Below are 13,346 nucleotides of genomic sequence, written 5' to 3'. Positions count from 1 at the left end.
AAAAACGGTTACAATATTATCGCATGCCCTTGATAATATGCCGCAAGATTTCCAACAGGGGAAGGTCCGATGATCCTGATCTTTACTTTTTTTGTCCTGCAAACTGGCCTGGCTGGCCACACTGAAGTTGAAGAAAATTGGGTTTTATGCCTTTATTCTAAAGGATCTTCTGAGGCAAGGCGCTCATAGAAGGATATTTCAGAGGTTAAACCGAAGGCAAATTAGGACCAAAAAAAGAATTGCAAAACCTGAAGGATATGGAAGTGTGCAGAGCGACAATTAGGTTGGGGCACCTGGATATTTCTCACTGAATTTACAGTTAACTTATCTCAACAAAAACGATTGATCATTCTTTTAATCCATTATTTTCACAAGTAACATCACATTTTTCTCTGATCCAAAAGTGGGTCATTCTCGCAAAAGCAAATTTGGTGACCACGTGATTTTTTTTTCTTTGAATAAATTACATTTGCGTCCCCAACACGAAGCCCTACTAGGTTTGTGCACTTGTTTATTTAGTGATTTGGCAGTTGAATGTAATAAGAAAGTTTCAAGAAAGACTTATGGGAAAGAAATTGTATTTTTAGTGTAATGTTTTTAGACAAAAGATGCTGTAAAAAAAGAACCTCAGAAAAACACAATAATAAACAAAGTTTCAGCTTACAGAGCCGATTGCTGTGGAAATACATTTTTGTACATCTGAACAGAAGTAGGTCGTGTTAAAATGTTGCAATGTGTTTCTGGGCATGGACTAAAAGGGTCGGAGCTAGCAAGTATGTCAGTCGATGTTTCGCTCAATAATGCCTTAAGCCTTGTATGTATACCCATCCAGGGGTCTACCCGACCCCTCCTCTTTCTTCTTTCTAACTTTTTGTTCTTTCCTCCTTACTGTTCCATCTCCTAGTAAAATCCAGCCAACGAGAGGGTAATCACACTACAACAATGTACTAACTACGTATACCAATTGTGACTTACCCTGTAACAGTATTAATGATTGTATACAGTATATAAAAAAATCACTTTGTTGTAGCACATGTAGGTAAAGGCAAAGGATAAATCCAAAAGGTTTGGGTCAGCGGTCATGGAGAGCACAGTTATCAGGCTGATGCGTCATTGTTCGTGCTTTCATTGGATGGCCTCCTCACGGATATCACCAATGGTGACGTCTTGGGGCTTTCCCTCTTTTTCTGCTGCTCGGAAGCCTCGAGTCGTCTGGGTAGGGTTAGGTGTACGTGAGGCGAAGACGGCTCCCCGACCTCACTCTCTTTCTCGTCTTCAGTGTCCTCCTCCTCAATACGCCCCACGGATTCAGGGTCCTCGCTGTAGCGGGAGGCAGGGTACGGTGAAGGGAAGCCTCCTTCCCCTCTGAACCGGAGCAGGTGATGGGCAGCCCTGTTTTTCCCAAAGTTTTTGAGGCTGATGGCAGGGGAAGCTGCTGCTGACAGGAAGCGGTTCAGCAAGGGCGTGTGTATCTTGGGAGTGCTCGGTGGCATGTCTACCTGATGGCTTTGCTCAGGGTCTTCACTCATGCTGTGAATAAAAGAGAAAATGTACTTTGCAAAGATTTAACAATTGATTAGTGCTGAATTATACATTCACTGGACATTCATCACTAAATGCACCTCTGTCCCTCTCCTACTTTGTCTGAAGCTTCCCTATCTTTGCTTTCTGGGGCTAGTTATGATACTTCCTGCATATAACCAGAATGACAATTGCAGGTTTAAATCTATCATAACGGTCCCTCCCATTCAGTTTTTGTCTTCGGAATATATTCACCCCAGACAGAAATACTCTTAAATATGATGCAGTTGAAAAAAAGGCCATTCACGAGTTCCTCTTTCTACTATCCAATATAAACTGGCCTTCTAGACTGCATCATTTTCAAAATCAGCTTCAAAGCCATTCAGCTAGAAGAAAACACTTTCTTAAATAAAAACTGAACATGACTGGGGGTGTTAGAGAAACAAAAGGAAAGACCTCAAATTACATTTTGCATGCACAACTTTCACGATACGATCCTGGTGGCTGCTCTGCATCATGGGACTGGGCAATAGCTCACTTAATCTTCCTGATGGCCCCTAGCGCCTTGAGACCCTTAGGGGTGATTAGTTAGCGCTTTACAAATACCAGATTATTAAACCCAAACTTGTTGGTCGTAGATGGGGACTTTATGCATGCAAATGCTCCTTCTACTTAAGACCTGACTAGCTCAAGCACTGCACATGTTGCTAACTCCGGGCCCGATTCACGGAATGAATTTAAGACTAAATCCTAAACTTACTACTATTTTGGTATTCATAGAATGTACGGTCTATTTTACAGCGGGAAGTGCAGAGCTTTTCAGCCAAATGAGCCACAGAGTGAGTCCTGGCATCAGAAGTAGGAATTGATTACTACTACTGCCACTTCCTGCTGATGAACAAGGACGGAGCTTATTTTAACATCCTAGTTCTGTAGGCCCACTAGTGTTATATGTGGTTCATTGTGGACTGCAAGCATTTTCAGTTCTCAGTGGTTCCATTTGGCCTCACCAGTGCCCCCTGGGAGTTCACGAAAGTGATGGTGGTCATTGCGGCCCATCTTCAGAGGTCAAGGATCCCTGTCTTTCCCTACCTCAGTGATTGACATTGAAGGTGAGGTTGCCCCCAGCTAGTTGTCACCAACATCTGGGCTACAGCCAAACCACAAACATTAGTGGGGTTCACAATGTGCCGCAGAGGATCCCATTCATCAGCTCTATTCTGCAACAGTGTTTTGTGCCTTTCCCCTAGAGCAGAATCCAGGATATTTGGTCTGTGATTCTGATATTTCAGCCTCCGTCCTGGATTTGAGTGATGCTGACTCTGAGGCTGCTGAGATTGATGGCCTCCTGCTGATGAAGCATGCCAGATGACATGTGGCCTCCACAGTGGGTTCTGAAGCCGTGGTGGGCACAGCATCAAGGGGATCTCTCTGATTGCATCCAGAGTTTGAAGGAGACTGCAGCAAGTATGCACTGGTTGTCCCCTCCCTTTTAAGGTCTTCAATCAACTGAATGCCATTCTTACCTCGCTACTCTGGGCGCGGTGGCGCTGCAGGGTGGCCTTGTCGACAGTGACCAGACAACATGCCTATTATCTGGCAGCATAGCAATAGACCGCCTACTGGAACTCTTGATCGAGGGATTTGGCCTCCCTATGGAAATTCCGTACATAGTCCGACAGACAGCAGCTCTATGTCAAATATTTACCCAGGCAGCCTTGAAGCGGGCTCCGCTCCATAGGGAACTAAGAGTCAGGACATTAAAACCGGTCAGAGAGATGATGGACACCATGTCCTTCAAAGGCTGGAAAGAATGGGGATGCACCTATCGTGTGACCAGACCTTGCTGGTTGGTTTGAACTGTTCCTATTGGAGCACGGCCAAGCGTAATTTGCATATGACTAGTCTTTGAAGTAGCTCAGCGGGTGAAAAAGGATGGACTCAGGAAAGCATCTGAACAATTGCTAGTGGCTAAGTTTTATGCAATCCTTTCTAGCCACCACCTTTGTGTTTTATAAAGCAAGCCTAGTAAGTGCAGCTCTGTTTATTGGATGGGAGGGAGTATACCTGGTTTTATTGGCGGGTGAGTGAGATTGGGGTGTTCAGCGATAGGGAGAACTCTCATTGGCGAAGTACAGAGAGGGAGATTGAGTGCCACTGTAAGGTGCACTGATTTCAGGATAGTCTGGCCCCAGATTAAGACCTCTTCAGATTCTCAAAATTGTTTTAGAAAATAAGGTTGCCCGGAAGTATTTATATTACATTTCTGGGGAATAGCTCTCCCTGTGTGGTCACCAGATTTATCTGCTTAGGACTGGTCTTGCATCCTACTCACCGCATATCAAAAGTGGATCCCAAGAAGGATGGCTTCAGGGTCTCGGCCGCCGTTGCTATGGTGTAAGGTGGCAGAGTAGTGGATTCATTCCAGTACTTGTCTTTGACGGTGGGAGGGAGATTCTGGTACATGTCATCTACTGACAGCAGTGACACCTGTGGACAGAAGATGCCAGACTTCATTTTTTTTTTGTAACATCGTTTTTATTGCAGCACCAAAATAATTGTACAGACAATATCTTGTTATGGCATAACCATTAAGCATAGCAGGAAGGCACATTATCAGTTCTCTCCCCCCACCACACCAGGCACGTCTCCAGAAAGAAGACCAAGCTGCCATCGTGCTGAGTCCATTCCCTGCTGCATAGTTCAATGTCCGTGGTCACAGTCACAGGAAGAAGTGGACTGCTTTTGTGATTTTCGCCCCTCCCCCACCCCCATCAACCACCCTCCCCCCAACGTCTTGCAGTCCCAAACACCCCCCCGCCCCCCGTGGCAGCGCTGTGTGATAATCCCAGTCAGATTAAGGTCTGGTGTGTGCAAGGAGGTCCTATACATTCACTAAGGTGTGTTCCTAGGTGTGTTGGTGGGGTCAGCTGCTACCGAGTCCTCCTCTCCTTCCTCCTCATCATTATCATCCCGGAGCGCCTGCACCATCATTTCCCACGCTGTTGCCCTCTCCATGGCTTTCTCATCATCAGTCCTCCTAGCCATCTGGTACCTCAAAGTGCTTTCACAGGCTGCCCACCACAGACATTCACCATACCACCGTTTATACGTGGGTCCCACTTTTGACTTCCAATTCCTCGTTATTTCCCTCTTTGCCAGAATCAGCCCCAAATCTATAAATCGGCTGGTATTTTTATTTTTTGGCGTGTGTGGAAACCAATGTAGGACCCCCACTGCCTTAGTGTACTGTATTTCCCTATCTGTGGCATTATTCAGGGCCCTCCCAATTTCCTGCCAGTATTCCACCAAGGCAGGGCAGTCCCACAACATGTGACCCAGGTCTGCTCCAACTGTGTTACACCTGGGACAGGCCGCCTGTTCCACCCCAAAGTATTGCCGTATTTTCCCAAGCGTGAGGTATGCCCGATGAATAATATAAAAGTGTATGAGCTGGAACCTAGCGTTCCTTGAGCTTTTCCGCGCCCTTCGCAGCAATTGACCCCAAGTTGTATCAGGGATCTCCATTTGGAGGTCCAACTCCCATTTAGCTTTCAAAGCTGCGAGCGGCTGCAAGGCCTCCCGCAACATTCTGGAGTACAGGCAGGTTACCGCCTTAAAGGTCCCGGCTGCCATCATCGTATATTGGCACGCCATGGATGTCGCAGGTTCCTGCAAACCCTCTCCCCAGTTGTCTTGCATGGCGCCTGTTACCGCCGCATGTAACAAGTAATCTCCTCGCGGGAGGTCGAACCGCTCCTGCAACTCCTGAAACGGAAGCAACGCACCATCCTCATACAAGTCGCCCAGCATTTGAACCCCAGCATCTTCCCAGTCTAGTAATCGCGACCAGTCCCCACCATGAGGCAGGGCTGTAACCATTCCCAGCGGAATTTCCGGAGCATACATATGGCGAACACCTGCTCGTTTGCGCGCCCGGTTCCAGCAAAGTCGGAACGTCTGTTCCTCCACTGTCAAATCTCTAACCAAGAGCTTCTGATGCAGCGTGATATATGCCAGCATGTGCCGCGGGGTGCCCTCATCTCTAGAATGCTCCGGGCCTCGATACACCCTCGCGACCTCCTGAGTGAAAGTCTGCAGCTGAGCCGCCAGATAATAGCCTTCGAAGTCGGCACCGCCATGCCTCCCTCATTCTTGGGTCGCAAGAGGGTATCCAGCGCGATTCGTCGCCTGCCCGTGCCCCAGAGAAGCGCTATGGTCAATGATCTCAAGCGTCGAAAGACGGAGCCCGGAATCCATACCGGAAGAGTCCTAAAGTAATACAACAGCCTGGGCAAAGCCACCATCTTAAGTAGGGAGACCCGACCAGCCAGTGAGAGTGGAAGAGTGGCCCAGAAATCCATACACCCTCTCAGGGCAGTAATACAGCGGTTAATATTGCCATCCAGCATATCCGTTGGGGTATGGTAGATGTAAACGCCGAGATAGTGCAGACAATGCGGTTCCCATTGAAGTTCCTGCGCCGTGAGAGGGCATGGCTCTCCCTGTCTCAGAGGGTATAGACAAGATTTGGGCCAATTGACCCTCAAGCCCGACAGCCGCCCGAACAGCTCCAACAAACGCCTCGCCCCCAGTAACTCTGCTTCCGCATCAGCCAAGAACATCAGTAGGTCATCCGCATACAAGGAGATGACATGCGGCCTGTCCCTGTATATCAGCCCCGTATAATGGCGGCCAGACCTGGCTTCCGCTGCAGAAGGTTCCATTGCCAAAGCGAACAAGAGGGGAGAAAGGTAGCACCCCTGCCTAGTGCCTCGTCGTACCGGATATTGCTTCGAGATCAATGAACCCACTCTGACTCTAGCAGTGGCTTCCGTATATAGGACTTTGGTCCAGTTGATATACCCGTCCCCCAGCCCGAGACGCCTCATCACCTCATACAGATAGTCCCATTCAAGACTATCGAAGGCCTTCTCGATATCTATAGAGAGCACGAATGGAGTAGTGGCTTCCGACCACTGGGCCCCCATCAGCCTTGTAAGCCTGCGGATATTGTGGGTAGTGTTACGTGTCGGGATAAAGCCCCATTGATCCTTATGAATCAGACCGGTCATGTGGGTCAATAATCTATTTGCCAGGATTTTGCTCAGGATCTTGTAATCCGTCGTGAGCATAGACAATGGACGGTAGGATGAAAGGGCAGGCCCTCTCTGCCAGGCTTTAACAATGGGATCATAAGGGCCTCGCACATGGAGCTCGGGAGCCTACCTCGTGATTGCGCTTCATTATAAACCAATTGCAGTTGCGGAGCCAGATACTCCAAGTATTTGCTATAAAACTCTATCGGGAGACCATCAAGCCCCGGAGTCTTATTCCTAGCCATCTGCTTCACTGCACTCCCTATCTCCCCAATCGTTATAGGCCGACCCAGCTCCTCTGCTTCCGAGTCCTCCAATCGTGGTAGCTGCAACCCTTCGAGAAAGGTGCCCAGCTCGTCCGCCCCGCCCGTCTGTCCGCTCTCATACAAACCCTCGTAGTACGCCCTAAACCTATCCAGAATCCCGGCTTGGGTGTGGCAAACCCCCCCCCCCCCCCACCCCTCCGCCTGAATCGCCATGATCGGCGTGCCCCACCTGACCGGGTTGGCAAGCCACGCCAGCATCGACCCCGCCTTATCACCTTCCGCATGCGCCTTTGTCATATACGCCTTATGGTCGAAGCTACGCAGCCGCTCCAACTCCACCGCTAGCGCTTCCCTGGCGCCACTAATCCCCTCCTGAAGCTCGGGGTGATTCGGGCGTTACCTCTCCTTCTCCCTCAATCGCCTCTCCGCCTTCTCGAGATCATCTAGCAAAGTTTTACGAGCCCCTGCAGTGTTCCCAATACAGTGACCCCTGACCACCACCTTAAACGCGTCCCACTCCACAGCTCTAGTAGAGGCGGAGCCACTATTCTCCTCAAAGTAACGCGCTATTCGCTCCCCCAAGGCCTCCCTAAAGAGCAAGTCATCTAAGGTATCAGGTTGCAGCCGCCATGTTAGTACACAGTTGATTTCCACCATCCAGTTCAGGGACAACAATAAAGGGTTGTGGTCCGACATCGTGCGAGCCAAATACTCAGCGCTACCCACTGTTGAGAGCATATGTGACGAGCACAGAAATGCATCCAGTCTAACATGCAGGTCATGTAAATGTGAATGAAAGGAATTGTCCCTCGTGGTGGGGTGTAGTGTTCTCCAGGCGTCCCCCAGGCCCCAACTCTCCTGCCATTCCAGTCTGCGCTTCGCTACCCTGTGTACTGGGGATGTGTGCAGCGGGGGATGAGATCTATCCAAATCAATATCCACCACAGAGTTAAAATCCCCCCCCATGAGCATCGGCCCTGCCAAATAACTCGCCAGTTTGCCCGAGAGTGTCGTTAGAAAAGCGGGCAAATCTACATTTGGGGCATACACACTGCAGAGAGATACCACCCGGCCCCTGAGTCTCCCCTCCACCGCCACAAACCTACCCTCTGGGTCCACCACCGTCTTAGTGACCTGGAAAAGGACCCCCGCCCGTACCCAAATCAATGTCCCCCTCGCAAAGGCCGAATATGTCGTGTTGAACAGCTGCCCCCTCCACCTTCTTTGCAGCGCAATTACCTCCTGCTTGGTGAGATGCGTCTCTTGTAGGAAAGCTATATGCACACCCCTACGCTTTAGATACGCGTGAACCTTGTGTCTACGCACCATAGTATGGAGACCCCGCACATTCCAGGTCACACATTTCAAAGCCCCCGTACTAGCCATGTCCCCTTGCACATACAGGCAGAACAATAAAAGCCATCGACCATGCGCTTTTGCCAACAACGAGCTGTCCCCCCCTTCCACTCCAAACAAGTGAACCCCCCAACCCCCCAAAAACAACCTGAGTGTCCCCAACTACTCTCGGTTCCCACCCCCCAGGACAGGCCCTCCCGCAATTGGAAGCAAACCTGTATGTGCTGACATTGTGCTCCATTTTAGACAATGATGCATGAAATTTCTCTACACAAAATGGGCACTGGTAGGTTTTCAAATTTCCCTCTGATGGTCCTACTCCCATGATAGAGAAAGTAACTTTGGTGGGGACATTTCAGTCCCAACCAAAGTAATTTTGGTGGGGACATTTCAGTCACCATGGCTGATAACTTAAAATGTAGTAGGATTTCCTACTACGAGCTAAACTTAGGCTATTATGGGCAACAATATCTGTAGAGAAGCTATGATAGTTTAATCTCAAGTAGACCAATCAAGGCTCTTCTACATACACTGGGCACATATAGGAGGGGACCCCTCTGACTTTACTTTGACTTCACTTTGAGGTCAGGGAAAAGAGGGGTAAGAAAGTAACCAATACTAAGAAAATTCCCTCAAGACCTATATACTTTTCATTATAAACATACTTTACATTAATTTACTTTGCTCATGCACAACAATAACCATAGAACTAATGAATTTCATTTTAGTATTGTATTTCATCATTCTTATTTCATTTGTATTTCTTGTGAATTCATCATTCTTTGTTTATTCATTATTGGACGAGCAAAGTAAATTAATGTAAATTATGTTTATAATGAAAAGTATATAGGTCTTGAGGGAATTTTCTTAGTATTGGTTATCTTCTACATACACTGTACAGAAGACATAGGGTTAATGCCACCCTCACCTGCAGGTTTCTATCTATCAGTTTGTTGGTTTCAAAGTCGTCGTCGTCCTCCCCAAATGGGTTGATAATTTGTTCTGCGACCTGGAGAAGAAAAGGAGGAGAAAAGTCAGTTAAGGTAGCACCAAAATCAAACATTTCAATTCCATTGTTTTTCGCCCAAATAGCTTGAGAACTATATTAAGTTTTTGGTACGGGTAGGGATATGTTCTGGGTATTGTTCCTTTCTGTTGCTGGTGCATGTGGAATTTATGAGTAACTTAAGTACCCTCAAATACATAGTTGGAGAGGGTTATTTGCTGTAATCTACAGTCCTGACACAGTATCTATCTTGCGGTGTGTTAAAGTCATCCATTGACTAGAGACACCACGAGAATTTTGCTTTTCTCATAATCTGTTTCTTTATTACCGATCAGTTCAACTGAGAAAACTCTTGTCATTTCCCCCATTCGTTCTTCCCCTAGGGTAAGGATCAAGATTGGTCCGAAATTTTTGGGAAAGGAGAATTGATGAACTGAAAACAATTTAAAAGGAAAACAATTTGAAAATCAAGAAAAACATATGATTCGTACAGAAATAAATTCACTATTAGAAAATTAAACAATCCTCAGAGGAATCCATTGCACAAGTTGTCTAGACAAACAACTGATGAATACTCACATTACAAATGAAAATGTTTCAAGAACAAATAATACATTTGCATGATGAGGTAAAAACCCAGATACAATATGAAAAGAAAAGATGAAAGTCATTCCATCCTCTAAGTGTTCATCGAAGAACTGTCTTTAATATGTAGAGAGCAGGTTTTGAAGTTATATTGGGTACCATGAGTCGGGGTACACTCTCTGATAGCACCTAAAAAAGAACAAAGCAGACATGTACCCTTTGGATTAGAAAGGTTACCTTGCTAAGAGATCTTTGGATCAAAACCATGATAGATCCATAATGGGGAATAAGGAATTTTACAACAGTTACTATCAAGTTGCTTTATAGAGCTATCATACTAATCCCTCATATGCAGGATTTTTTCAAATTAATTTGCCCAAAGTGGTTATGACCGATGCAAAGTGCCACCCTGAGATGTGGTCCATTTGCCAAGTATCACTTACAGTTCACAAATGATGATAAAGTTGGTGCACCATCCTGGTTGTAATAATAATGTTTCGCTTCCTTAGAGTTATATGAGTACGCTGTATACGTTTGTAGTTGTATTTTTTAAAGTATAGGCTTCAATTGTGAAAACGATATCCAGTCCTCATTCTTTTTTCAGTTCTTTGATTAGTAATTATGACTGATGTACCCAGTCAATTATCCTAATAAGGATTCAAATGTTCCCATCTATTTTAAGCCAAATCAGAGATTCCAAAATGTGCTTCATAATATCTGAGACAATGTCTGGCATCAGATTTAGGGGGCTAAGATATAGCTCTTTCTTTGCCTCCTACTACAGGATTACTTACTAAATACTCATTTTATTGCACAAATCATCCTACATAATAAATAGAGGGTCACTATGCGCTTTTACCTCAACCCCGATTAGCGAATAGGATAGGCATCATTTTAATGTATTTTATCACAAATTCTAAAGCATTGCCCATTTAATGCATATGCACTGAGATATCAATGTCTCAGCCATGGCTTATACTGAATATTACAGCGGGAATGAGCACTGGCTTTTTAAAAAAATTGTACAAAGTGTTTGTTGCCTAGTAGAGCAAGGTGGAAGCTGAACCCTGCTGCGTCTCTGGAGAGTACGCCGTTTAACCCGTAAAGAACCTGATACAGCAAACTGCATGACCATTATGCCTGAGCTGCAGACCAAGAGACCAGGTGAAGAGAGGAAATTAAAAACCCCAGGTGGGAAAGTGTCTGAAAAGAGTGCTGACAAAAAATAGCCAAGAACTATACCCCTGGGAAAATTTCACCGAAAGTGGTGGGGTAGAGGCAGCTTGTGTGATTCGCCATCGTTTATGACGTAACTGCTCCCACAGTCCTTATGCAACCAAAGAGCCGGGAAAAGACTGGCTGCCGGGACTTGAGTGTCCTGAGTAATGATCGGGAAAGGCTGAGAAATGTAATGGTACCCACCTGGGGTACGGGGTGAGGACTGCAACTGGCAGAGCAACAGCAGAAATGAGGTGCACAAGAGATTGGCAACATTGGCCTGCACTAAAACCATCATGGTAAAGCCATATAAACATCTCTCCACGCTTTAAAAAATGGTGGAAGACATGGGGACCTTACCACCAATCAGCGATAGATATTGATTTAGTTTACTTTAGCTGTATTGTCCGTGTTGGACAGCACTATGGTTTTGAAGTATGTTTAAAGTTTTATTCTAAATTGCTATGAAACAGACTCTATTCTTTTGTTATTTATTAATGTGTGAGGGATGGTGTGAGTTTTGAATTAAAATGTGAAGTGGAAGGTAAGTAGCAACACGAGCCACGGCTGTCTTAATAAAGTTTTATGATATAGTGAAAACCGCACTTTTTTATAGGGGGTGATGGTGCTAAATATAGAGAATGTGATGGGGAGTGGTAGGTAATAAGTAAGGAGAATAATGGGAAGTTTGATAGTAAAAACTCATCGTGTTTAGTGGAAAGGACTGTTTAATTTTAATTTATGAAATAATTTATTTTAAAATGATGGAAATGGTGAAAATTAATTAACATACACATGTAAAAAAAAAAAATTGAAATATCCGCTGTAACATTGCAAGTAAAGAGCGGTGGGAAGCACATTTTCTTATCGCAAATGAAACGTAATGCAACAGAGTCTTCCTGATAGCGTCTTTTGGAATCGCTACGACATCATATCCAGATGATATACAGCTGATTCTCTCTTTGGACAAAGGGTCCTTTGGCGCAGAACTTTATTTCCAAAACTGTCGGACTGAAGTTGTCTTATGGATGCAATGGACCCACTTAAACTGCAGCACAGACAAAATGGAGAACCTGCCATTTAACAAGTCCAACTGTTTTTCTCCAATTCAATAGTGGCTAAACTTGGGGGCATATTAGCAAGAACCTCGTTAAAATAATCGCAGTTTTAGCGGCAGGAAACTGCCGCTAAAACTGCGATAATGGGCTTGCTAATATGCGTTATCGAATTCCAATAGAAGCCCAGGTTACATGTGCAGGACATATAACCTGGGTTTCTATTGGAATTCTATAACCCATATTAGCAAGCCCATTATCGCCGTTTTAGCGGCCGTTTCCTGCCGCTAAAACTGCGATAATTTTAACAAGGTTCTTGCTAATATGCCCCTTATAAACTAAAATAAGTGAAGGATAACATTTTCCCCTTTACCTTACACACATCCTGTCATTTCACAGTCACAACTATTGTTTAAAGCTGCCTGACAAAAGAATTGAAAGGCAGCATTGTTCTAGGGGGTAAAACTTAGGTTGTGGTTGAAATGCAGTCACAAATATTGTTTAAAGCGGTCTAACTTAACCAATGAGGTAGCATTGTCGAAGGTGGAATAAAGGTAAATAAACAAGCCCTCACATGCTAAGTACCTTTAGTTTGAGATAAGACAATTTGCTTCCCATACTGCTTTCACTTGCAATGTTAAGGGAGGGAGAAGGGGGCTGGATTATTCTGTTTTTTAAATGTCTACCTTAGCTAACTTGCACCACAATCTCAAGAAGTTGTAGCGCTGCTGGGACTGGAATGAGGTTCTCCAGCTTCAACTGCCTCATTCTACACACAATAAAACAGGTTATCTGTAGATCAGTGGCCTTAGAAGCTGGGGAACCCGTAAAATTCCTGTAAAAAAGGTGTAAACAAGCATTTACAATGCAATGGTCTCGGCATTATTAAAGGTAGAGCTATTGGCATTGCTCATGACATTTTAAAAAAAAAATCATAAATAAATGGCATTGTCGTTTTCATTGCCAATAGCGTAATCGTTAAATAAATGGCATTGCCATTTACAATGCCAATAGCTTAATCGCTCGCAAATGCATGACCTATTGCATTTACAACCACACAGAGCCACACACACATAGCCACCCACACACACACACATAGCCACCCACACACACACACATAGCCACCCACACACACACACACAAAGCCACCCACACACACACACAAAGCCACCCACACACACACACAAAGCCACCCACACACACACACAAAGCCACCCACACACACAAAGCCACCCACACA

General features: G+C 45.5%; 1 protein-coding gene across 3 annotated transcripts in view; it reads right to left on the bottom strand.

Moving 5' to 3' along the window:
* Window positions 1–337: 337 nt before the first annotated feature.
* BEST4 (bestrophin 4) overlaps window positions 338–13,346 on the bottom strand; it is a 136,992-nt gene continuing 123,983 nt past the window's right edge. For 2 of the 3 annotated variants that reach the window (XM_086936124.1, XM_086936126.1), the window contains exons 8-10: window positions 9,171–9,251; window positions 3,857–4,011; window positions 338–1,530 (exon numbers count right to left, since the gene is read on the bottom strand). In XM_086936124.1, the coding sequence (XP_086792250.1) occupies window positions 1,098–1,530; window positions 3,857–4,011; window positions 9,171–9,251 (669 nt within the window). In that variant the 3' untranslated portion in view covers window positions 338–1,097. The remainder of the gene's footprint in view (window positions 1,531–3,856; window positions 4,012–9,170; window positions 9,252–13,346) is intronic. The other variant, XM_086936129.1, reaches the window with a different exon arrangement.

This window comes from Lissotriton vulgaris, chromosome 1_1, assembly GCF_964263255.1.
Source record: "Lissotriton vulgaris chromosome 1_1, aLisVul1.2, whole genome shotgun sequence".
Taxonomy (NCBI): Eukaryota; Metazoa; Chordata; class Amphibia; order Caudata; family Salamandridae; genus Lissotriton; species Lissotriton vulgaris.
Note: the sequence above shows the minus strand (reverse complement) of the source record. Positions and strands in the feature narration are given on the sequence as shown.